Here is a 26,484-nt window from a genome sequence, read left to right as displayed (position 1 = left end):
ACTAGATTATGCGGAGTCTTGTGAATGACTATCCTTTCTCCCTTAAAAACAGATTCCGCAGATTCTCCTCTTGGTTCCAGTCCAAGCAGGAGCAAGTAAAGGGAACGACAGTGAGACTGTCATATATTCAAAGTGTATTTTACATGTATCTTTATTTTAGATCAGTGGTTGTTCACCACATGTGGTGCCAGTGGACCGCAGGGACCCACTCAGACCCAGTGCAATGACGCCTACAGGAACTCCAATCTCAGTGTTATAGTGGGGGCTGAAGGAATTCTTCAAGGTGTGCAGATCTGGAGAGTGCCAGCAACCAATACCTACAGGTGAGAGACTCTGTCATTTTCATGACATGTCACTGACAAGATTGAAATTTTCCCCCAGCTCCAAATATGTCCTGAGCACATCAGATGACTATTCTCAGAATAGTAGAACTTGGCCAAATGTGGATGGATTTTCATGGGGACAGCAAAAGGCACATCTCTGACCCAAGGGGTACTTCCCTGCCAAATTTCAAGTTTGTGATCCAAAGAATGGAGACACAAGAGTGCTTCAAATAAATGGTTGGAAAAAAAAAAATAATGGCAAAATTGTCTGTTTTCCCTGCTTTGTTCTGAGGAAGAGCTGAACTGTTTTGCTGAAACTTAAAAATCAGCCTGAGGCAGAGACCAAGCATGGGAAATTTCAGCTCAAATTATTACAGTCTGGTAAAGTTATAAGCAACTGACAACAGGGGCTTTATATGGGAAGTGATGAGCAACCTTAGATATAAGATGAAGTGAGCTGTAATTCACGAAAGCTTATGCTCAAATAAATTTGTTAGTCTCTAAGGTGCCACAAGTCCTCCTTTCCCTTAGCTATATGGATCACTGTCTGTTCTACCTTTAATTTAATAGAATCATCGAGATGTGCACATACCAAAATTAAATAAACTCTTCAGGGCAGGAAACATATGTTTGTTTGTCTGTTGATCTGCGAAGTGTCTGTCCACCTCTGAGTCCTGTAAAAACAATGATGATAAAAAAGAAAATGAGAAAGCGAGATTGACAGCTCAAGCATTTGACATACATGTGCTCTAACCACATATGCAAACTCTGCCATTGCCAGCTAAATGACATTAATTTCACATTGATTTCTGTAGCACTTCCTGAAGTAACGGAACTGCTCCATTAGTTCAGTGAGTAGAGCAGACCTATAAACCCTGGATTAGGTCTGACATCCCATCCACTTGAGAGCAGTAATGTGTGTGCAGAGGTCAGGAGCCCATAACTAGCCTCCACCAAACCTGAACTGCTGCTCAATAACCCAAAGCACATGCACATCCCACTAATTTCAGTGGAATGATGGGCAGCACAACAGGTACATCGATACACTAACTGATGAAATTTGGCCCTGAATTTTTTGATTGCTAGAAACAAGTTTTTATGAAATGTACAATTTAAGAAATGTTTCCACACATTTTTTAACAAGTAATAATTCTCCTGCAATGTGTGCAATGGCAGGTTTGTGCTAGTGGATGAGATCCCAAAAGTGACATTGAGTAGAAACAAAAGTGAAACTGACTTATCTAGTTTCCTTCTTTCATTGCGAGAGCTGAGAGAAGTGCAAACTGGTAAATAAACATATCCAATGGTGTGGGGCCAGAAATATTTTTTTTTCATTTTAATAATCTACGACGTAGCTTATAATGTAAAGACAATTTTTTTAAACTTAAGTGACTTACTACCAGATACTTTTAATAACTGGGTCCCTTTCTTTTTCTTCTGTGAATTTTTATTGATATGGGTATTTGCTATCCTGAACAAATTGTGCTTGTTAGCGTGACCTTTCCAGGCTTATCCAACAGGCAATTCTGCTACAGAAGTGCTAAAATTAGCAGTTTAAATTTAACAGAGGCCTGTTTAATTGGTGACACTCTAGTCAACAAATAGAGATAGTCAGACATGGTTCAAAATAATTTAATCAGGCTGCTGCGACTGGAAAAAAAAAAGTTGTTGGCCCTTGATAAAAGGGCACAGTCAAAATTGAACCTACTGTAACTAAACAATAACATTGGGCCATATTGTGCTGTCGATTTTTTTTTTTTAAGCAGAACTCTCCATTCAAATCAATTATTCTGCAGTGGATTTTTAAGCAGAACTCCCCTCTGAAGACAAGGGTAGAGTTCTGCTTGACACTCATTGACACATTCAGATCTTTTATTATTTTTTAAACTTCTTTGTTTTTATTGAAAAGGAATTTCAGTATTGGGGACGCATCTCAATCCTCAATGTCAGGGGACACCAACAAAATAACAAGAGGGCAGCCTTGTGAAATTGACTGGGCCAGGCACAAAATCTGTTTGCACACCTATTACCCTGAGGATTGATGATAATGGGGAAAAAAAAAACTAATGATGTTTTACTCACCCATCAAAAAAAATGACTTGCCTTGAGTGCGTGGGTGAGTAGAATTTTTCAAGGCTGGCATACAGTGAATATGCATATAAAATATAACCCCAAAGAGGTGAGGCAATAAATTAAACACATAAACCTGACATTTCTTTAATATCACACAGCCCAAGGAAGATCCAAAAGTCTGCAGCAACTACAGGCTGATTTTGCCGCATAGTACAGATTGCAAGTAGAGTTAAAATTCCAACTCTTCAGTGTAGGTACCTGTCTTCTTCCATGTCTGTAAAACCCCTGGCACACTTTTAGGGTCTGTGTAAGTAATTAATGGCTAACAGACTAGCTTAGTTCCTGATCTACAACTGGAGTCAGATGTTGTTCCGCACCCCTTAAAGATGCAGCACAGAACTCGCAGCCAGTTGGATTGGTGGGGTGGGGGGTGCGATTGTGGTTCAAACCATCTTTGTGCCCTTCTGATCCTGGACTTCTGCAGGAGCTGGACAGGCCCCCAGCATAACCTAGACAGCCCTGGGGACATGTCAAGTTACAACAGCTTCCCAAGACTGCCCAGAATAGCACTGCATGCTACATCCCTGCCCCTGATTTATCCCTCCTGCTCCTAGCCCCCAGCATGCCCGCTGTGCAAGGAGGATCTGTAGAAGTTAGCCTTACAGCTGTCTGCACACAGCCTGCACCAAGGGAGAAAAGGCTGCTGGATTTGGGGCTTTTACAGCCACTTTCTGTCACTCCAGCCCTTTCACCCAGTGTGAAGGAGCCGGAGCAGGGTTGAGGCCCTCAATCCTGATATTGATCTATCTAACAGATATTAAAAAGGGTGTATCTAATCCGCTCAGCACTTTGGACACAAGTTAAAATATACTTTTGTGACATTCTGTTCTCAAGACACCCAGACCTAAACAACTGTGTTTCCTCTCAGCACCAATAAGAGTGAACTTTGCTGGAGTTTAGACTCTGAGACAGCTCCCTGCCACATCAGTCTGTCTGCTTCACCAGCCAATTCTCAACACTCTGCCAGTCTAAACCTTGCCTTGCAGGGAATAGTCACTGTCACTGAACCCCAGTTCCTGTGTTCCCCAGAGACGTCTCCCTGCCGTGTCCAGTCCCTCTCACAGGACGCTTACAGAAGTTAAGTTCGCTGCCTACAAAGAGACAGTGTATACACCTGTCTGTTAAGCTAGCTGAAAACACGAACTCAGTTCATTATAGCAGCACTAAGATAAATTAATAATAAAACAAAAATAAGTTCATTAACAAAGAACAGAGATTTAAGTGATATTAAGCAAGAGAAGAAGAGACAGGTATAGTTACAAACAAAGCACACTTTCTAGTGACAGGTTTCAGAGTAACAGCTGTGTTAGTCTGTATTTGCAAAAAGAAAAGGAGTACTTGTGGCACCTTAGAGACTAACCAAATAAGTTGGTTAGCCTCTAAGGTGCCACAAGTACTCCTTTTCTTTCTAGTGACAAACTTAGCTTTAGCAAGTTACAATCTTTTTCTAAGCATTTTTCTCACTTACATCAAGTTCCCAGGATCTCTAGCCCTCAGACTAGGGGATCCAACTTTCACAGGCTCAGAGGTTCCCTGCATGATAGATAACTAGAATGTCTTTTTGGTCTCCTTATATTACCCAAAGTCCATTGTCTCTGCCTCAAGAGCCAGGAAGGTGTCCTGCAGAGCAGACTCTATCCCCTGCTGGGCTTACTAAGTTGTCTCCTTCCTCGCTCATTGGCTTGATAGCTTTGTTTACCTTATATGTAAACATACTTTTGTTGTCCTCTGCCTGTAATCAAGCCAGCCAGATAAGTAAACCCACATTCCTTTGGCTAGGGCAGGTTGGCTGTACGCATTGCCTCCCAAACCACATTTTAAGACCATATTTCCAACACAGATATAATTCTTTGCACACAACCTGTACTTACGTCACAAAATGATTTTCAAGGACCAGCGTGTCACCAGTTGACATATGATAGTTTCCATGACATATTTTGGATACATATTACGATAACTGTGTTGGGAGTGGTGAGTGTGTCAGGCCTGATGTGAGTTACGGTATAGTGGGCCCTCTGCCCTTTGGCATTGAGGCATTTCCAGGGTCACAACTTACCAGAATAAAAACAGTAGCAGAAGGATAGTTCATTCCCCAGCAAAACTCCCCTCTGACATGAACAGCAGCCCCCAGCAAAACCCACCCTCACCAAAGTTCTGAATAGACAGCTAAGCCTTGCAGCCTGCCCTGAAGGTCAACAGACCTGAGCTATTTCAGTTCAAGGCCCTAATGGGCTGCCCATGTGAGCAAGGAGAGCTGGATTTGGCCCCTGTTGGATTTTACACTGCAAAGACCAGCAGCATCAGGCAAAACAAGACAATATGTATTTTATCATCCAATTTCCTTCTGGAGCTTACTATGAAATCTTCCATCCCTTCACACCCAGGGCTATGATCAAAGATGGGGGAGTGGATGAGGAAAAAATAAGACCCACTCCCATCCTCCATGCATGTTCACCCATTTTTAGAACCACACCCTAAAAGATCCTTTCAGTCAGGTTCACTGTATTTCCCACTCTGTCATTTTAACTGGTGCCTGGCACTTCCAAGTCCCATGTGGGACTGGAATCCTATGACAGAGGCTATTCTTGATCATGCAGTGGTCCAGCCTTGACATCCTGATCATTTTTCCTCTCCCCAAATCATCTCCATTTCTTTCTCCACACTGCTGCTTTTGTGTGGAATGGCATCTCCATCCCCAGTTTGCTTATCCACTGTCCTGTCCTTTCATGCAGATCCCCCTAAAGACTCACATCTTCCTCAATGTGCACAAGTCATGATATAATAAAAGCCAAAAGAAAGGAAGGCAGGAAGGAAATGTAAATTATTCCCTCCTCTGGATTTCCTGGGCTGTTGTCTGTCTCTTTTCGGCCTCTATACTGCAAGCCAACACCCACCCCGTCATGCACCTGTGATCTCTGTATTGGTGCAGGGATCCATACTATAAAGACTAAACATTCTGTTTATTTAAATAAAAAGAAAAGGAGTACCAGTGGCACCTTAGAGACTAACAGGGCTGCTACTCTGAAACCTGTTTATTTGAACAGCAATTGGCTCCTTTGATGAATGGGGAGCAGCCGTGGTGATGCATCTGCTGCTCACATTCGCCTGCAGCCTGTGGATGAGCCACTAATGGGGTCTCTCGCACTTCCTGACTTTATTGCTTGTATGCAAAATCTATTCAGATGTAGAAAAATATGGCTTCTAATTGCAGCTGATTAGTCCTGCCAGTCTGCCTTGCTTCATGGTGCATCTCATTAGCCATTACAATGTCCTGCTGCAAATCAGCTCAGTAATCTCCTGGTCTGTGCAGCATCTGTTCAGGGGACCCCAGGGAGTGTCCCTCACTTTCTCTCCTGGCCTTGTTGAGGAATGGTTGGTTTGGTTACAAAAAGTGGCACCAACATAATTATGTCACATTCCAAGGATCTCATCTTTTTTCTGAGGCACTTGGCGCACCACAGTTGCTCCAGCATCATGCTCACTTCATGCTGGCTGCCTCGGAGCAAAATCTCAAAGCCTCATTTTTTCACACTAGTAACTAGCACGTGAAGCTTGGCTGCACAAGCTGCTTAAGGCCCTTTGGGGAAGCAGTCCTAGTACAGAGCAGTCCTGTGCCATGTATGGTGCTGTTTGTACTCCATTTACATGTGGTGCCATGTCAGGCAAAGTTCAGAGCCCAAATTGAAGGAATGGGGATTAAAGGAAAGCCGGTTCTCCTTCTTAAATAAAGTAATTAGATTAGTTTTATTAGAAGAAGATACATCTAGTGGTTGGAGTAGGGAATGAGCTCCCCCTGGGTTGCATTCCTGACTCTGCTTGAGGATCAGCTGTCACTCTGGACAGTTGACTTATCCTCGCTGGGCCAAATTCCACCCTGATGTAAGTGGTTGTAATGCCACTAAAGTCCGTGGAGACTCATCTGCGTACACTGGGTTGAAATTTGGCTCTCTGTGTCCCAATCTCCCCACTGGTAAAATGAGGATAATAATTCATATCTGTCTCACAGTGGAAGTTGCCTGACTTAGTTCAATGTTTCTGAAGTACTTTGAGGTCCTTGGATGAATGCTGCTCTGGAGGAGCATATTTATTATTATTATTTTGCATAAAAGAGGGAGGATTTGAGGGATATAATTGTAATGTGACATTTTTGGGTGGGCTGTCTGCAGTGGGGATTGTATCTGGAACATCTGGTTTTCAAAATGTGAGGCTCTACTCATTGAGTTAAAAGCCCAAGGCTGTAGCAGGCTCTTCCCTAGGACTGGGTGGGAAATAGGTTTCCTCTAATCTGAAAATTCAATATTTTTTCCCATTTTGAAATGGGACAAAAAGCCAGAATCTCAAAAAAAAATTGCCATCTGATCATCCAAACTGTCAATATTCCTTCCCCACTCTGAACTCTAGGGTACAGATGTGGGGACCTGCATGAAAACCTCCTAAGCTTACTTTTACCAGCTTAGGTTAAAACTTCCCCAAGGTACAAACTATTTTACCCTTTGCCCATGGACTTCCACTGCCACCACCAAACGTTTATCCAGGTTTATTTTATTAGGAAAGAGCCCGTTTGGAAACGTCTTTCCCCCCCAACAGCCTCCCAACCCTTGCACCCCACTTCCTGGGGAAGGTTTGGTAAAAATCCTCACCAATTTGCATAGGTGACCACAGACCCAAACTCTTGGATCTTAAGAACAAAGAAAAAAAGCATTCAGTTCTTGAAAAGAAGAATTTTAATAGAAGTAACAATAAAAAGAATCACCTCTGTAAAATCAGGATGGTAAATACCTTACAGGGTAATTAGATTCAAAACATAGAGAATCCCTCTAGGCAAAACCTTAAGTTACAAAAAGACACACAGACAGGAATATCCATTCAATTCAGCACAGTTTATTTTCTCAGCCATTTAAAGAAATCATAATCTAATGCAGATCTAGCTAGATTACCTACTAAATTCTAAGACTCCATTCCTGTTCTGTCCCCGGCAAAAGCATCACACAGACAGATGGAGAGAGCTTTGTTTTCTCTCTCCCCCGCAGCTTTTGAAAGTATCTTGTCTCCTCATTGGTCATATTGGTCAGGTGCCAGCGAGGTTATCCTAGTTTTTTAACCCTTTACAGGTGAAAGGATTTTTCCTCTGTCCAGGAGGGATTTTAAAGGTGTTTACCCTTCCCTTTATATTTATGACACAAACAAAACCAACCCTGGTTTGGGTCAATCAAAACATTTTGTTTTGATCATTTTGAAACATTTCATTTGTTTCAACCCTTTTTTGTGTAAAAAAAATATATTTTTACATAAATTAATTTTAATTTCATAATGAAAAGCCTTTTCTTACAGTCAAAAAAGGGACATTTCATTGTGGAAATGCCAATCAGGGTGTCTTGATGATTTTGAAACTTTTTCTGAAAAAAAATTCGAAACAGGAAATTCTTTGACACCAACCCTTTCCCATGAAAAATTTTCACTTTCAATGAATGGCCAAAAATATACTATCAAAAAATTCCTGACCAACTCTACTCCTTACCCTTTATACGTGGAGCAGACACCACTCAAGGGGGACAGAGCACCACCTTGAGATGGTGCATTACAAACTAAATATCAAGGTCAGATGACTCTGCCTGCCTTGTTTGTCAAAATACACTTGAACTTGCTCCAGCCACAGTCTCTCTCTATGCTCCTTCAGTCCCTTCACACAGTCTTGCCACTGTTGGTGCAAGAGCCTTCTCCCTTGCAGCCCCTGCCATCTGGAACAGTTTCTTTGTCTGCTTCCTCGAGACTCCTCCTGTTGAATCTCATATTTATAGCCCCTCGTCGCCCTCTCTCTCCCTGTGTTCAACTCTAAAGCTAGCAAGGAGTGTGCAGTCCAGAGAGGACTCTCTCTACACAACGAAGTTGTGTTTTCGAGCCCTTGCTCGGCATCAGTTGTTCTTACTGTGGAGTAGAAGTGAGAGACGCTTGCACTGCTGTTGCTCTGGCTGGACTTGTTCTGTGGATACGCAGAGAACATGAATCTTCAGAGTTCACAATCCAGCTTTTCCAAGGAGGTTTTATATCTTGATTTACTTGGACTGTAAGCTCTCTGGAGCAGACTCCATCTTTTTGTTATGTGTTCGTATAGTGCCTACCACGACGAAGCCCTGATTCCCTGACTGAGGCTCCTAAGTGCTACAGCAGTACAAATAAATAATAATAATTGGCTGATGTTCTTTACAAGTGTAATCACGGAGTCTGCTATTGACTGGGGAAGGGATCAATTCTGTTCCATCTGTAGTTCCTGTGATTCTTCTTAGAAGCTGCTTGTCATGTATTTCTTGTTCACAGTAGGTTGCAGAGCTGCTACTAGCAGCTCAGGCTTCTGTACCCAATATGGACGGCCACAGAGCTTTCCTAGGGTTGCCAGGCACCCGGTTTTTGACCGGAACGCCCAGTCGAAAAGGGACCCTGGCAGCTACAGTTGGCACTGCCGACTAGGCCATTAAAAGTCTGGTGGGCACCACAACAGGGGCCCGGAGCTAAGACAGGCTTCCTGCCTGCCCTAGCACCGCGTGGCTCCTGGAAGCGGCCGCCAAGTCCCTGCAACCCCTAGATGAATGAGTGGTCAGGGAGGCTCCACGTGCTGTCCCCGCCCTGCGGCCGGCTCCGCAGCTCCCATTAGCCAAGAACCATGACCAATGGGAGCTGTAGGGGCGGTGCCTGCAGGTACTAGGGCAGCGCGTGAAGCTTCCCTGGCCACTCATGAATCTAGGGGCTGCAGGGACCTGCGGCCGCTTCCTGGGAGCCTCGGTAAGCACTGCTGGGACCCCACACCCCGAACCCTCTCCAGCACCCAAACCCCCTGCCCAGCCCAGAGTCCCCTCCCACACCCAAACTCCCTCCTGGAGCCCATACCCCCCAATACCCAAACACCCTGCCCCATCCTCTCCTGCATCCCAAGCCCCTCATCCCCAACCCACCGCAGATCCCACACCCCCAGCCGGAGCCCTCATCCCTGCCTGGAGTCCCCTCCTGCACCCCAAACTCCTCATCCCCTCCCCAGAGCCTGTACCCCCAGACAGAATCCTCACCCCTCCACACACCCCAACCCCCTGCCCCAGCCCAGAACCCTCTCCCAAATCCTGAACCCCTTATTTCTGGCCCTGCCTGGAGCCTGCTACCCCAGCCCAGACCTCATACCCCTCCTGCCCCAGCCTGGAGCCCTCTCCCGCGCCCCAAGCCCCTCATCCCCAGCCCCACCCCGGAGCTCTCACCCTCCTCCAGCACCCCAAATCCCTGTCCCAGCCCAGTGAGGGTGGGGGAGAATGAGCGACAGAGGGAGGTGGGATGGAGTAAGTGAGAGAGGGGCCTCAGAGAAGGGACAGGGTAGGGGAGAGGCCTCGGGGAAGGGGTGTTCAGTTTTGTGTGATTAGAAAGTTGGCAACCCTAAGCTTTCCTCTCCTAGAGAGAGAGAGAGACACCAGATGTGTTCACTATAAATGCCTTTAATGTTCTGCCATGTAAATCAGAGGTTAGTTTAAATAAGGTATGTTACACACAGCACCATCTAGTGGCTTAACAGTATAATACAGTTTAGCATTCCCTTACTTCTCCCCCTTTAAGTTCTAGATTCCTACCATTTACCAAATTTACACTGTCTTTGAAGTTCAGATCCGATCAGTCTGTTAAGTGTCTGTGAATCTCACTGGTTTTCTAATTACGTGATTCTGGTTGTGCATTAGTTGCAATGACTGGCAGTAGTTGGTCTGGAATCCTTGAGTCACCATCTTGTTCTGCATCTGCCATCTATAGAGTTTGCTCTGTTGATTGTTTTTTGTTGATTGTTTTGAATTCTTCTCTTTTTGACAGCTGGAGTTGTCCATCCTTTTTCTAACTGAGTGTCTGTCATCGATGAAAAATTGTCACTTTTAAAGTCAACAGTCTTTACTGGACTATTCAGTTTCACTCTCCAGGAAGGCTCTATGTTATCACAAGGGATAGATCCCAGAAATAATGGCTTTTGATTGTAATACGAGTGAATTCCCTAACTCCTTTGATGCAGCAAACAACTGCAGAATGTCCATAATTTTGTGCATTTATCACACCTTATGCCTTTGGCTGGACATGCATCATCTGTAGAGATGTGAATTTTTCCACATCTTGTGCATTAAGGCTGTCAGACTTTGGTGTTTGGCGGTAATTTGTGCCTCTTAGCTGGGAATTCTCTCTTTGTCTCAGCAGTCTTATGGTAAAGACTTGTAGCACTCAGGCTGCATCTGTTAACTGCTTCGAAGCTAGTTTCTTGTTTTTCAAGTCTGGCAAGTTGCTCTTGGTTTTGCTGTCTCACTGCTCAGACTGCTTTGCTATCTGGATAGCTGTGCTTAGGGTTAAATCTCTTAACTTGTGGCTGCTATGAACGGTTTTTATCTGTTAATAACCATCCTGTCTGTGAGGGCAGGTCTACACTACGGGGCTAAGTCGACCTAAATTATGCAACTCCAGCTATGTGAATAACATAGCTGGATTTGACATACCTTAGGTTGACTTATTGCAGGGTCTATACAACACTGGGTCGATGGGAGAAACTCTCCCATCAACTTACCTTATGCTTCTCGTTTCGCTGGAGTACCAGAGTTGACGAGAGAGCAATCAGGGGTCGATTTAGCGGGTCTTCAGTAAACGTCCTAAATTGACCCCCCAGTGGATCGATTGCTATGCATCGATCCCCCCAGTAAGTGGAGACAAGCCCTGATATTTTCATGTTTTGCAGTTCCAAAATTGCAGTTTTCAGCCAATGCATGCAGAGTTCTTATAAAACATTCAATGCTTTCCCTGGACCTTGAATTCTCTGGTGAAAACATGTTCTTTTATAAACCACATATCTCTGGGGTATAAAGTATGCATCAAATATAGCCAGAATCCTTTCATAGTCTTCTTTGTGACTGTCTTTAGTAAAATCAAAGGATTTAAAGATATGCTCTGCCTGCTTTCCCATAGGATAAATTAAAGAGCATATTCGTAGTCTTCGGTTTCCTTGTGGGGTTTGGTAGCAATTCCAAACCTTGCAAAATACTGCTTCTAGTCTGTCAGTTGTGAAGGTTTCTCAAAGCTGAAGTTCTCTTGGGCATTGAAGAGCAGGATGTAGATGAGATCCTGCAATCTTTGGTGCTTTGTTCCTTCTGTTTGCAACTTTTGTTGCTGCTTTCCTTCTGTTTCTATTCTCTTCTGGCACTAGTTTACTCCTGACACCATGCCATGCACACCTGGTACACAGTAGGTTTACAGGGCTGCTACTATCTGCACCAGATACAGTCTAGCCACAGAGCCTTTCCTTTCCCAGAAAGATACATGCCAGATGTGTTCACTGTAAGCTCTAATGTACTGACATTAGCTTAAATAAGGTATGTTACACACATCACCACCTCCTGGCTGAACAGTGTAATACGGTTTAGCATTCCATTACACTGCTTTCACCCATTTGGAGCAATTTGGTATCAGGCTTTTATCTTTTCTTTTCATTGCAGCATCTCAGGCTATGGAGCAGCCGGTGGGAAAGGAGGGAAGAATACTATGGTGAGGTCCCATGGTGTGTCCGTATTGGGGATTTTTGACCTCCAGAAGGATGATGCCTTATACATTTTGGTGGGCCAGCAAGGAGAAGATGCCTGCCCTAGTGTAAGTGATTGCCATTTCTGCCTGTGTTGAATTTTTTCCAGCACTGGGATCTTTAATATTACCACTGTCTGAAGTTAGGGATTTTGGTTTGAGTAGTTCAAACTACAGATACAAGATTTCTGGTAGTGACTTTAATATTAATGGTATATCTATACTGCAGTTAAACACCTGTAGCTGGCCCATGTCAGGCTCATGAGGCTCGGGCTATGGGGCCTGAGCCCTGGGTCTCTGTGGGGGGAGAGGGTCTCAGAGCCCAGGGTCCATCCCAAGCCCGAACATCTACATTACAACTGTACAGCCCTGTAGCCTGAGTCCAAGTCAGCTGACCTGGGCCAGCTGTGGGTGTTTCATTGTTGTGTAGACATACCCGTAAGGGCCTGATGTTGCAGTCCTACCATGAAATAGTGGGGCCCCCAGTGGATCTGCGTGCATCTCAGGTAATCTTTGGTTTTAAGTACCAAATCCCTTTCTCATTCTATAGAAAGGATGGGACAACCTCACCCGTGCTTTCCCCAACAGACTAATTGGGAGAAACTCTGCAAGTTTGGCCTCATGGGGTTTTCCCTTCCTTCCAAACTCATCTCCATCTTTGATATGGGCCCCTCAAATCCTACACGGATCACCACACAAACCCCATTTGCTCAGGCTTTGTTTGTGCATGGGGGGGGCTGAATGCATTACTACTGAATCAATCCAACTTCCACTGTTACTACGAATCACTACAAATTGCTTACAAGATGATCACTTTCCATTACTACTGCTAAGAGCTGCAGTAGCGAAGATACTTTTGAGAATTCTTTTCTTTAGATGGAAGCCCTGATGGAGGAAAATTAAGCATTATCCTGTGAAATTTCACCACAGCTTTTGATCTGGGCATTTAGTAGTCTGCAGGATTCTTGGCGATGGCACTTGTTATGCGGCTGGGGTTCACGAAACCAAAGCATTGCTGCCCATTACAAACTTTGAGCAGGGAATGGAAGGAAGATACAGGCAGGAAAGTGAAAGGGTCTGGGGGCCCCAAAGCCAAATATTGCAGAAAATGCTAAAACTGGAATAATGTTCCCACACACACATGCACTTACTTACACACACGGTTAATGTAAGAGCCCTTTAGAATCAGATGTGTCCTAACTCAGACTTTCATTTAGCATGTATAATCAGATCATTCCAGTGCAATATAATATATGGAGTCATTAAATTACAGGCCACTGTAATCTTAGCGAGGATTTATTGAGTGCTAATGTAATTCTTTCATCGAAGCAAAGATATTGCATTGACTTGTGGAAGGGACTTTTACTTGATTGGATTGTAATCAGTTATGTCTTTGCAAATGAAGGTGTGGTTTTTTTTAATCCAATTGTAATTTACTGGTCTCTCTGGATCATTGCACTTTGTCATTTTATTAATCATCCCCTTCCAACTCTGAATCAAATTCTTGCCTGCAGTGGATTTTTAATTGTGCCTATGGTACTCGGCAGCCAAGTTTTGCGTCCACTTTATGGTAAACAAAACACTTCAGTTCTAAATTGGAAAGATGCATGCATCAAGTTCTTCTCCCGCAATAAAATACTTGTGTGCGAGAGTTGGAAGATACAGAGGGAGGATTATATTTAGACAAATATTATCTGTAAATATTTCCATTAAGGCTCATTACCCCAGTGTTGAGCCCAGTATAAATAACAAGATTGAAATTGAGAGACAGATACTTACATGACAACCAGAAAGTAAAATAACTAATGGCTGAGCTCCAGCTAGTGTAAATCCCCAGAGCTAAGTCATGCTCACTGGACACACACAACAGTGTTCTGATTGACTTTAGCGGGACAACAGGTGTGAACCACAGATGCATAATTAGTCACCAAATTACTGTTCTTTCTCCTACGTTAAGGATGGTCATTATGGCTCTCAGTTGGTCTGTATGAAATGAGTTGGTGTGGACTCAGCTGATTGCCTAATGAACAAGTGTCCACCACAAAACTTGTCATGGCATTTGGCACTGATTGGTAGCTGGTCCCTCAAAGGACTGAAACATGTTGGCAGTCGGGCTCAGTGGCTAGGGCACTGGACTTTAGAGTCAGGAGACCTGGGTTCTATTCCTGGTTGCCACTGACTTGCTGCGTCACTTGGAGCAAGTCATGTCATTGCTAAGTGCCTCAGTTTCCCCATTTGTAAAATGCAGATAGTAATAATATTTACCTGCCTTTGTAAAGCCTATGGAAATCTGTGGGTTAAAAGTGCTCGGTGAAAACCAAGTTATTGTTGTTACGCGTAGGAGGAAGTGGGAGGGGTTCGCACTGGCTACATCTGCACTATGTTACACACTAGGGGTGTGATTCCCCTCCTTGTGTACACGTACTTGAGCTAGCATGAGTAGCATTGTGTGGCTATGGTAGCAGCAGCAATGGAAGGGTGGCTGAGCTGTGCCGAATACATACCCCCAGGTCTCCGGCAGGTTTCTTCTCTGCACAGCTCAGCCGCTTCCCAGGCTAGCACAGCTATGCTGCCATTTAGACTTAAGCTAGCTCGATGGGAGCTGGCATGCACCTGTGCATCGGTGCTGGAAGCAGGGGTGCTAAGGGTGCTACCGCACCCCCTGGCTTGAAGTGGCTTCCATCCTATACAGGGTTTGCAGTGTGGTTCAAGGGCTCTTAGCACCCCCCCACTGTACAAATTGTTCCAGCATCCCTGAGTACGTGCACACGAGTAGAGAAATCATACCCCCTAGCACTAGAGTAGAGTCGCCCTTAGGTTATGCCATACCTCTCCTGTGGATAAATATAGGACACCAGTTTCTAGGGATGTCTATTTGCCTCTTTTGATCAGCACTCGTAGGCGCCGACTCCATGGGAGCTCCGGGGCTGGAGCACCCACAGGGGAAAAAATGGTGGGTGCTGAGCACCACTGGCAGCCCCCCGATCAGCACCGCCCCCTTCCCCCAGCACCTCCCGCCCGCTGGTGGGCCCTGCAGATCAGCGCCCCCTCCTCCCTCCCCGCACCTCCCGCCCACCGCAAACAGCTCTTTCGTGGCGTGCAGGAGGCTAGGAGAGGGGAGTGAAGATGCCACGTATTTGGGGGAGGGGGTGGAACTGCGTGGGAAGAGGCGGGGCAAAACAGGGGCAGGAAGTGGAGCGGGGGCCTTGGGAGAAAGGGTGGAGTGGGGGCAGGACCTGGGATAGAGCCGGGGGTTGAGCACCCCCCAGCATTTTGGAAGGTTGGCGTCTGTGACAGCACTGGATTCATTTTAAAAGGACTCAATTTTAAAAAGCCACAGATTCCTCTGGCCAGTAGCAGAGCAAAAGGCGACACTCTTGTAGGAGACTGTGAGCCTGCTTCTGCTCCCTTTGGAGTCAGTAGCAAAATTCCCTTTGGTTTTGGTGGAAGCACATTTAGGCCATTGGTTTGCAAATGCAGGGGAGGGAAGAATATGAGGCCTTTGTAGCTGATGAGCTTACTTTGTGTGTGTAGTGGGGCTACTTGTCTGAACTCAGACTTGCTGTTCTATCTGCAGACTAACCATGTTATACAGAAAGTATGCATTGGAGAGAATAATGTGATTGAAGAGGAGATTCGAGTGAACAGGAGTGTCCATGAATGGGCAGGAGGAGGTGGTGGAGGGGGAGGAGCAACGTATATATTTAAGGTATGGGAACTTAGCCATTATATCCTATTACATAAAAATGCTGCACACTGCCTAGACTTTTACGTGAATGCCACCCTTGGTTTAGTAAGTGCCCCCTACAACGTACCTGGAGCACCAAGAACTCTCTGGGCCTGATTTTTACTTACACTAAGGACCCTTTAAATCGCTCCGACAGTGTAAACAAGCCTTAAAGTGAGCTTAAATATAACTTATATTTACAAGGTATGGCTGTATATGCACAGAGGTCCTGAGCCCTGATTGAACTGAATGACCCTGTTCATACCTCTTCGAGCTTTTGCTAAGGCTGTCTGCTGACTCAGGCAGGGTCTCTGCATCAGTTTACATTCTGTTCCCATTTTAAGGTTTACCTTGCACCCACGAGGATTATAAATATAATTTTCTTAACGTGACCTGAGATTCTGGAGCACAGTTCCGACCAAGGGGTAAATTCCATGGCAGTTTCTTGAGCTGTGGAATTACAAAATACACAAGGCCCTGTAGCCTTTGACTTCTGCTGTGCTATGGCATATGAACAACTGGGATCAGCCTTTATGCTCTGCTGTAGATGTAGCTTTTCAGTCAAAGGCCATTGATCTCCACTACAGATCATTTACATTTTATCAAAAGTTGGCTACAATCAGCATTCATTCCAAATCCCAATTTTGTGTGTTCTCAATATGCTTCAAATCAATAGACTTGCACTATATCATAGTAACTCTGCATACTCAAGTAACTCCAAAAGTGGTAATCCCCTGCAAAGTGGAGCCGCTGTACTGCACTACAAGAGCAGCGTACCTTAGAGCTCTCGTAATTGATATACTACATCATACAGGGTAACATTACATGCTTTACAAGAGCCATGAGTACTGGCGTGCACAATACATATAGCCATCGGAGCAGCTGTTCTCCACTGAACATGGTACGATTAGTAGTATCCATTTATCTTTGGATGCAGGTACGTGAATAATGCAATTGTAATTTGGACTGCTCAGCAGTCCTAGGGGCTTGCTTAGTGCAACATAAAGTAACTAGCGTGTGAGATGAACTTGTATTTGCATGTCTGACACAACGTAAACCCCAGCTTCATTTCTCAATTCACCCTGTTAAGATGGAGAATGGAGAGCCAGTCCCCTTGATAATTGCAGCAGGAGGTGGTGGCAGGGCCTACAGGGCCAAAACAGATACTTTTCATCCAGAAAGGCTGGAGAATGATTCATCTGTTCCAGGGCTGAATGGAAATTCAGGAGCTGCAGGTAAGGAACATTTACTCCGTTCAGAAAATCTTTCCCAGACCTGAAGAAGAGCTCTGTGTAAACTCCAAAGCTTGTTTCTCTCACCAACAGAAGTTGCTCCAGGAAAAGATATTACCTCACCCACCTTGTCTCAGGAAATCATTGAGGGACAGAACATAAGTTGCGAAAATGTGAGACTTGTCACCACAGGGAAGACATCCCTGTAGACATGGAAATCATGTAGAATTTCTACAGCATAGCTGCTAATACAGATTCCCAGGCTAATGCAGACAAGGCTATATTGCAGCCTGGATAGCAGTCCCTGCAAAAAGAGCTGAATGAGCCACAGAGGTGGGGACCACCATCTCACGTCAGGGCAAGTGCATTCTCTGTCTATGAGTAGTTTGTGCTTCTATGGTCTCTGCTTACAGAATCATAAAAAACAGAGATAGACAGGACCTATTGTCATCCAGTACATCTCCCTGCCAAGGCCGGATTGTTCCCTACAGAGCATTGTCTAGTTTTGTTCTCGGATTGTACTATTCTGTGGTTAGTGGACTTCAGTCTTACAGACTGTCAGTCTGGCACCTTTCCCAAGCATGAAATTCACTTTAATTTACATATGTTTGTTTGTTTTGTTTCCTGAGACTGAAAAGCCTCTTCCATAGCTCTGTAATGTCCAGCACTTTGAATCTTGAACCTTCAATCATCATGAACCCTGCAAAAATAAACAAAATCACAATTAACAATATTGAGTGCTTATGGATGTGGTAGTTTGTACAATTTCAAACTAACTCACCCCAATCCTTGTCTGAAAGAGAGAAGTATTAGTATCCCCAATTTACAGATGGGGAATTGAGGCACTGAAATGCGTTTTTTAATGTTCCAAACTGAATGCTATATAGTGGGGACTGCTTAGAGAGCAGAGGGCTGGAAGTCAGGACTCTTAATTCTCTTCTTGACATCCACTTACTTTGTGGCCTGTGGCAAGTCACTTAACCTCTCTAGGCCTCAGTTTGGCCACCTATAAAATGGGGATAATGCTTCTCTACCTCCAGGGCTGTTGTGAGCTTTAACTATTTACTATTTGTTAAGTACATTGAGCTCCTCAAATGAAAGGCACCAGTAGCGCTAGTAAGAATCGCTGTAGTATTTTAGACTATTAAAGAGTATAAGCACAAACTCTTTGATATCAGAAAATTAGATATCTCAAGGTAGAAGAAATGTGAGTCAGAATTTGATTTCAAGAAAAATGGTTTGTGTTGGGTGGTCCATTCATTTAAAAGATAATTAAATGTTTGTTTTAAAAACCTATTTCAGATCCCAGGTTGGTGACGGAGTAATAGAAAGTTAGTTCCTTCTTCATCCACTCTACTTCCCATAGCCTGAGCTCAGGTTTCTGCATATAACTTCTCAGTGTTGAGGAAGCTATTCACCCCCACCACTACACAAACTCAAGTTATTCCGGCTTTGTATAGCGAACTAAAGAGTTGTAGTGGTGTCAGTCCAACTTCCCCATTTTCACTGTGCTGCACACTCTGGCCACCAGGAACTTTACAACAACAGCAAGGATATGCTTAAATGATTTCCTCCAGCTTCAAAAAGTGCTAGCAACTAGAGTCAACCTAAAGGAGATTCTGTGTTAGCTGTCACCAATATGAGACCAAAGACACACACTTGAGAATATCAGATATCATCCTGTAGAGGGCAATAGAGCACTTACACAGTAGTGAGCTATAGCTCACGAAAGCTTATGCTCTAATAAATTTGTTAGTCTCTAAGGTGCCACAAGTACTTCTTTTCTTTTTACGGATACAGACTAACACGGCTGCTACTCTGAAAATGGCCCATTACAGTTAGAGCTAGTCAAAAAAAGTGGTGAAGAAAAATTGCATTTTTAATTAATTTATTTGCAGAAAAATGTTTCTTTTAACGTTTTCGGGGGGGGGGGGGGGGGGTTAGTGAAAAAATTATTTCAGTATTTTTTGAAAACCAATAACCTTTTGAAAACCAAAAAATTTTTGGGTTCGTTTTTCATGAAAATACTGGAAAATTTCCTCCAAAAAAAATTTTAAAAATCCTATTTCCCCCTACACCCTCCATCTCAAATTTTTCATCTCTTTAAATTTTTCATGGAAAAATACCATTTCCTGACCAGATCTCATTACAGTATTGCACTTCTTTTATAGATGAATGAAAAGAGGCACAGAGAGTTTGTGGTCACAAGTCATACACAGCCAGTTAGTGGCAGACTGGGATTAGTACCCAGCAGTCCTGACTCCCGTCCCATTCTCTAACCACTATATGGTGATCTCCCTTGCAGCTGACATGTTTGGAATGAGCATTCATTCTGCTGATATATATATTTTGGATGTAACAGAAACTTACGTGGGATGCTTTCTCTTTTCTTAACTGCAGGTGGTGGAGGTGGCTGGAATGATAACACTTCCTTCCTGTGGTCAGGAAAGTCCTTGCTGGAAGGTGCTACTGGAGGAAAATCCTGCCCCCAGGCCATGAAGAAGTGGGGGTGGGAGACAAGAGGGGGTTTCGGAGGGGGTGGAGGGGGGTGCTCCTCAGGTGGAGGAGGCGGAGGATATATAGGTAAAGTGGCTTCATGTTCAAGGTGTCCCTTCCCCTCCTTTAGTGCTAATAGTCAGCAAAACACTGATCAGAAATTCTCCTATAGCTAGCATATATGATTGTTATGTAATAGGATGTCTGTGTGTTGCCTTTTTAGCTCTGGATGAACTTATGTTGTTTAGCCTTTAAGCAAATAGCCGGATGTCAGTTCTTCAGCTGGAATCCTGGCTTTGCATTGTGGAAAACTATGCCATCAAGATCCTGCTGTGATTCTTGACTCATAACTGTATATTGAGCTTTTCATTTCTTGGCCATGATGCTGAAGAAGCAGGAGCCATAAGCTTTGCATTCCTGTGGTCAAAACCAGCATCTGAGGGCTTTTGCCATGGAGTCTGATGGCCAGTGTTTACACTTAGGGTATGTCTACATTGCAGAGTTAACCCGGGTTTTAGTCTTCACCCCACTTACTATCCATGTAGGGGGGAAAAACACCCTTTATCCAGGTCTGGAGGTGCTTTAAGCCCAGGCTAGCTGACCCAGCTTGAGGGGTGGTGAGAGCCATGACTCCACTTTAACTCAGGCTGAAACCCACATACTGTTCAGTGAGGACACAGGCTAAATCATTTGAGTCCTCTAATGCCCTTCTCACCATTCCCTCTGAGGGAGAGACAGATTCTCCCACAATTGGCTGGGAAAGAAATCCTAGAGTGTCTCAGCATGAAAAACCATGGGGTATTCCCCCAGACACACACAGACAAGTGTGGAAATAGCCAGATATGGCTTTGCTGTGGAGGTGCTCTCACCCAAGCAGGGCTAACCCAGACGCTCAGACCCTGGTGCCAATTACCGGGTTAACAGTGCAGTGTAGACATAGCCTTAAAGGAGATTCAGCATGAGCAGTGGCAATCTAAACTTCCTCCACACTGCCCTAAGACCAGCATGCCTCAACCCTAGAGGAATCACCTCGAAGGGCAAGGCAGGTGTTTCGGTCTCCATAGTCCAATCCTTGGCTCTTGTGCTAAGTCTGCCACAAGGGAGGCCAATTAATGACAGCTATGATGGTGGCTTTCGTCAACAAGGAACTGAACGGAGGCCCCTAATTCCTTTCCAGTAGGCTCCAGATCAGCCACCAGATGGTAACGACACAGAATTACTACCGATATGGGCCAGACTGAAAGCCATCATCAGAGGGTGAACAGCTCCACAACCCATAATCGGTCCCTGTGGCCACCCATCTCTTCAGTGGTGGTGGACTTCTTACTCCTGGTTATCCACCACTGTGGTGTGAAATCAGGGCTGCGGTAGAGTCAAAATACTGCAAGGAAGTAATTAGCCTGAATTTCTAGCTTGACCACCTGGATTGTGATGATATTATGTGTAACGATTTTTTCAACAGAATGCCTTATGTGAGATACTTTTGTTTGCAGTTTGCTATTTTCTCTCCTGCCAAAGGTGATGAAAGTGGAAAAACAACCATCTCTTTTTGGGGTGGAGGAAGGGCATCTGTGCATGTTAACAGATCAAAATATTGGTCTACCGCTCCACTTCTGAGACCCTCTGCTTGTCCAAGGCACACTTGAACATTTCCCATCCAAGCTCCTTCTGTCCCCCATTGCTGGTGGACCACCCTGGCCCGAGGGTGTAGAGGAGAGAGAGCAGATCAGATGATTGTTACTCCCAGTGCTGGTGGAGTACACAGCCTGATCAGCAACTGCGATGAATTAACCCTTATGCACTGGCATAGTCCAGGCTGCTAGCCCAATGAATGCATAGGACGATCTGTTTGTATGTTTTTCACAGCATCTGAATGATTAAAGGTGATGTTTGGGCTTAGTGGGCAATGGTCTCCTTGGGACTGAGGTGAAAGATTAATTTGCTTAATTAAGATCCACAAACGTTATTAAGCTGAAATCCTAGAAGTGAAAGGCCAGTAGTCCATACCACTATCCGCTAAACCTTTCCACCATCCATTAAACATCCCAGCTGGATATTTTGACTGATTAATTGCCCTTTTTCATTTGGATGCTTCATACTGTGAATTTTGTTGCATGTTGCAATTCTTAACTGTATTTTAGATCTAATGAACCACTTGTATGTTAAGGTACCTTCTGATTTGACATAGGTGGCAATGCTGCAGCGGACAATGACCCAGAGATGGATGGGGAGGATGGTGTGTCCTTTATTAGTTCACTGGGTACTTTATACACCCCTGCACTAAAAGGTATTGATATCAATCAGGAGTCAGTTCTCGTGAGTTTCCTTCCTGTTTGGAGTAGGCTGTGTCTGGAAAAGCTTTGAGATCCTTAGGTAGAAAATGTAGATTAGTGTGGTTGTGAACACCAAGGAAGGAGAGAAGTTGTTTAGTGTAGTCCAATGAGGAAAAAGGAGATGAAAGGGAGTGAAGAAAAAAATGAAGGCTGTTGGGGAAACATTTCCTAATAGTGAGAAGTGGTGGAAGCTTCGTTTCTTAAGTCGTTTAAAACTGGACTGGACAATGAACCCAAGAAATACTGTAGGGAACAAATTGTTATAAGGTGTGTAATAAGGCAGCCAGTAGGGGGAGTAGGCAGAAAGTTAAACAAGGACACTTGTTGGCTTTCCAGTGTTGCGTTGTATGCTGTTGGCAAGTGTGGGTCTGTGGAGCTACTGCCAGGATAGGTGTGCTGCCTGAAATAAAAGAGTGTTAGTCAAAGAAGTTGGAGTATGTCTGGTGTACAACAATCTACAACCACATTCCAGTCCTGGATGGAGCACGGACGAGATGATCCAGCAGGCCCCTCTCCCCCAGCCGTCAGCCTGTGATTTATATGTTGTGCTTCTGCTAGTGCTGGAAGCTGAGAGCGAGCTTATGAGAAATGTTTCGGTGCTCAGCTCTTCCCTCACTAAAGCTTCTCCTAGGTCAGACTGAGAGAGTTGCTGGAGAGGGCAGTGAGGCACTTCCCCCAGTTCCTGCAGATGGAGTGTGCTACCGTGGCAGCTTTCCCAGTCTGTGCTGGCCCCAAGAGTTGAGATGTGAACTTGATTTCCCCAGTGGGTCAATAGGGGATGCTGTGGATGGTTAAGCCCCAGCACAGACTAGAAAACTCTGAGGACTGACCTAACTTGTATCTCCTCCCCCCCACTCCCATAACCCCAGTGGGGCTTGCTGTAGCATGGAGAGCACAGGACTGCTCCAGCAACACTTCCTCCTGGCCTCAGCATGCCCTGGGCCTGCCCCCACAATGCCCCTTGTGCTCTGTAGAGGCAATACAAAGCTGGCGGGACGCCTTGCTGCATTGCAGGATTCACTGAAGGGGGTGGGGCTGTGTGGCCACATTGCACCAGCATAGCTGCTTCAACATGGCTACAGTGCAGGTGTCCAAGACAGCTTAGCGGAGGGATTTTTTCTGTAAATGAAAACTATTAGCTGAGATTCCTTCAGTCTCCTCTCCCCTAATGCAGGTACCAGTGAGAAGTGGGAATACAGTCAGCAGAGAGGGGTGAATGGCAGTCAGGAAAGGTTTTTCACACAGGGCCCATTCCACCCGATATGGGGCACATGGGCACCATACACTTGTGCATTTCCCATCCCATAATGCGGCAGTTCTCCTGTCGCTGTCTGCGGAAAGCTCTTGGGTCATCTCTACAATAACAACTCAGCCTCTTTCATCTGTTCCCTAGTGACAGAGGGGCATGGAGAGGTGGCTATTAAGCTGCACCTCAACTGCAGCCACTGTGAGCTTGATGAGTGCCGTGTTGATCTGGAGACTCAAAAGGTCATTTGCTTCTGTGAGCCTGGGACAGACCTGGCTGACGATGGCGTCTCTTGTGTAGGTAAGAAGGTGCAGGGAGGAAGGGGCTCCTTTGGGATGGGTAGGTCTATGAGTGAATACATAGTGAAAGTCTCTTTAATGACCTGGACTGCAAGGCAACCTGGTTAATTATCCCCTTTGTTGCTGGCATTTGCAGTGAAAATGCAGTGCACTTCAGTGGCGAGGAAGCTGGCACATGGGGCAGCACTGCTGATGTGTTTTGCCTTATATACCTGGGTCACTGGGCAGCGCTCAAAGCAGTTAAGTGATATTTTGCACTGAAGGGGCAAGATATGTGATCTGGGGGTGTGAGTGCCCCTTAAAGAGCCTTTGGTTACATTGACACTGTGTCTGGCACAGATCAGAGAAAGAAGCCCTGATCTGAAATTAACTCTCACTCACTCACCCCAAACAAAGAAGGAATTTCCCCAAGTTTGCTATTTAGGGGTGTATGGGGGTGGGGGGAGAGTTGCTCTTTTTCCCCACCTATGCTTCATGCCACGTGTTAATTTCAAGGTGCTGCCCATGGCCCAGGAGGAAGGCAAGTACCTGCAGGGGGCTGGAGCCCCCTAGGGCCTGTCCTGTGGGCTGCACCTGGGGCTGCCCTGGAGAGTAGCTCGGGCTCCAGGCCCAGAGACCTGCTCTGTTCCCTGAAACCTTCAGCAGCCAGAGACCCACAGGCAGCTTAGAGCTTGCTCCCTGACCTACCCAACCCAGCTCCAGGGACCCACCTGTCCCCTGGGCTGAAGCAACTGCAGCTCTGCTCCAACCTCATGTGGTGCTACACGCCCTCACTGCTGATTGGCCCCAGTGCTTGGGCTAGATGCTGTGATTGGTGAAGGTGGCCAGAACATCGGCTCCTAGAGGGGTGTTGAAGTGCCCCTGGCCCAACGGTGCATTGGGGGCTGCTGTCTTGTGCTTCAGAGTCTCAGCTTTTCCTAGGAAAAGAATAGTGAGGTCTCTACCCTTGCAACTGTGAAGGGAACTTACTGATTTTGGATTTTTACTTTTTATCCTTCAAAAATCCCAAGAACTTCCAGGGGTCTAAGTGGCCCCATGGCCTCTGCTGAAAGTTGCCCCGTCGCCATTGAAATCTGAAATGGCACTCCTGAATTTTCCAGTCAAACTCAACCCTAAGCTTTGGTTTCCCAAGAGCCAAAGATGACATGTCACAGGCATGAGGCAGAGGGAGGAGCAAACATCATGGGAGAGGGGAAAGCAATGAGGAGAGTCCCAGTCAGTGCTTCATTTGAGAGCTGAATGCAAAGCATAGGTAAGCAGAGTGGAGTATATTTGCCCTGCTTACACTCAGAGCTCCAGTTCTGGGCTTTCCCCACATATGTACGTTCAGAAGAGGTACTGAGTCCAGCAGGTAGAGCGAGGAACTCTAAGCCAGGGTTCTTGGTCCTATTCCTAGTTCTGCCACTGAGTTGGGGAAATTGTTCATCCTCTTTATGTTGCAGCCTCCTTTATGTTGCAGTTGTAAAATGGGGATAGTCAGATGTATTTATATGGGTGTGGTGATGGTCATCATTTGCCTTGTGATCCCTGATTGGAAAGTGCTCCATAAGTATTATTAAATGGTAGATATTGCGGGGGGGTGTTACAAACCATCTAACACTGCATCCATGTAGTAGGATTTTCCCCACCAATAGTCAGCTGTTCTTTCTGCCTAAGAATGGGTGCATTTAGCAGATGATATACTGCACTCGTCCTCATCCTGCTTTCCCTATGACTTCGCATTGATGGTGCCACTCAGGCCGCTCGACAATTTAACTTTACCCCCGCACCACTACCCCGGCCCTATTTTTATGGCCTTGCTTTCATATCCAGTGAGTGTGTGTGTTAATTTCCTGATAGGAAACCATCTGTTTTTATGGTTCAAACTTAATTGAGGAAAGTGAAACAATGAGCCATTGGAAGTCAGAGATCTGGAATTTGATTGCAGCAGAGGTTCTCCTCTGTTTCCCACAGTGCAAGAGCGACAGATGGAGTGAATGGGAGGAGGGACAGAAAAAAATATTACATTAAAAAATGACAATAGGAGGCCCACTGATGGGGCGGGGGGGCAAAGGGGGCAATTGCCCAGGGGCCTGGGCGATTTAAAAGGGCCCAGAGGCCCCCAGCCGCGGCCAGCAGTTCAGCACAGCGGAGCTAAGGCAGGCTTTCTGCCCGCCCTCACTCTGCACCACTCCCGGAAACAGATGGAACGGCCCTACGGCCCCTGGGGGGACAGGGGGTCTCCGCGCGCTGCCCCCGCCCTGAGCGCTGATTCCGCAGCTCGCATTGGCCGGGAACTGCAGGCAGCAGCACGCAGAGACCCCCCGACCCCCCAGTCTAGGAGCCACTGCCAGAGGGGTGTGCAGGTCACTTTTGGGAGCCACCCGAGGTAAGCACCAACCCCCTGACCCCCTCCTGCACCCCAACCCCCTGTCCCAGCCCAGAGCCAGCACCCTGTACCCAAACTCCCTCCCAGAGCCCGCACCCCACATCCCCTCCCACACGCAAACTCCCTCCCAGAACCTGTACCCCCTCCCGCACGCAAACTCTCTCTCGGAGCCTGACCCCTCACCTCCTCCTGCACTCAAACTCCCTCTCAGAGCCCTTACCCCAACCCCCTGCCTGGTGAAAGTGAGTGAGGCTGTGGGAGAGCGAGCGACAGAGAGAGGGGGGATGCAGTGAGCAAGAGGTGGGGCTTCAGAAGGGGCAGGACAGGAGCGTGGCCTCAGGGAAGGGGCGGGCTAGGGGGTGGGGCAAGGTTCTTTGGGTTTGCGCAATTAGACAGTTGGCGGCCCTACCAGGCAGGCATGTGCAATCCCTGGCCGTGCCGGAAGAGCGCGCATAGCAGTGTTTGCGGCAGCTTGCTGGGCACCAGCCGGCGCAGGAGCAGCAGCGCCCAAAGCGGACCGCATCTGGGGCTTGTGCGTCCATGGGGGCCCATTGACTGTCCTGCCCTGAGGCCCGGAATTGCTGTCGGCTGGCCTGACCATAGGGAGATCAGTTAAAACAAGTAACTCCCCCTTCCTTATGCATCTCTTTCAGCTGACCCCGTGGCTCATCTCCCCCTCTCCTTGGTTTTGTCTGTCGTGACTTCAGCACTGGTTGCTGCCCTCATTCTGGCTTTTTCCGGGATCATGATAGGT

The 26,484-nt window shown here is 45.9% G+C and overlaps 1 protein-coding gene across 1 annotated transcript in view; it reads left to right on the top strand.

The window, feature by feature from the left end:
• ALK (ALK receptor tyrosine kinase) overlaps window positions 1–26,484 on the top strand; it is a 108,947-nt gene that overhangs the window by 46,828 nt on the left and 35,635 nt on the right. The window contains exons 4-11 of the mRNA XM_084624863.1: window positions 161–323; window positions 11,948–12,098; window positions 15,607–15,738; window positions 16,847–16,991; window positions 19,389–19,571; window positions 21,673–21,771; window positions 23,211–23,357; window positions 26,384–26,482. Coding sequence (XP_084480989.1) covers window positions 161–323; window positions 11,948–12,098; window positions 15,607–15,738; window positions 16,847–16,991; window positions 19,389–19,571; window positions 21,673–21,771; window positions 23,211–23,357; window positions 26,384–26,482 — 1,119 coding nt within the window. The remainder of the gene's footprint in view (window positions 1–160; window positions 324–11,947; window positions 12,099–15,606; window positions 15,739–16,846; window positions 16,992–19,388; window positions 19,572–21,672; window positions 21,772–23,210; window positions 23,358–26,383; window positions 26,483–26,484) is intronic.

Source organism: Lepidochelys olivacea (assembly GCF_965140295.1).
Source record: "Lepidochelys olivacea isolate rLepOli2 genome assembly, chromosome: 3".
NCBI lineage: Eukaryota > Metazoa > Chordata > Testudines > Cheloniidae > Lepidochelys > Lepidochelys olivacea.
The sequence above is the reverse complement of the archived record's forward strand: the minus strand, read 5'-3'. Positions and strand labels throughout refer to the sequence as shown.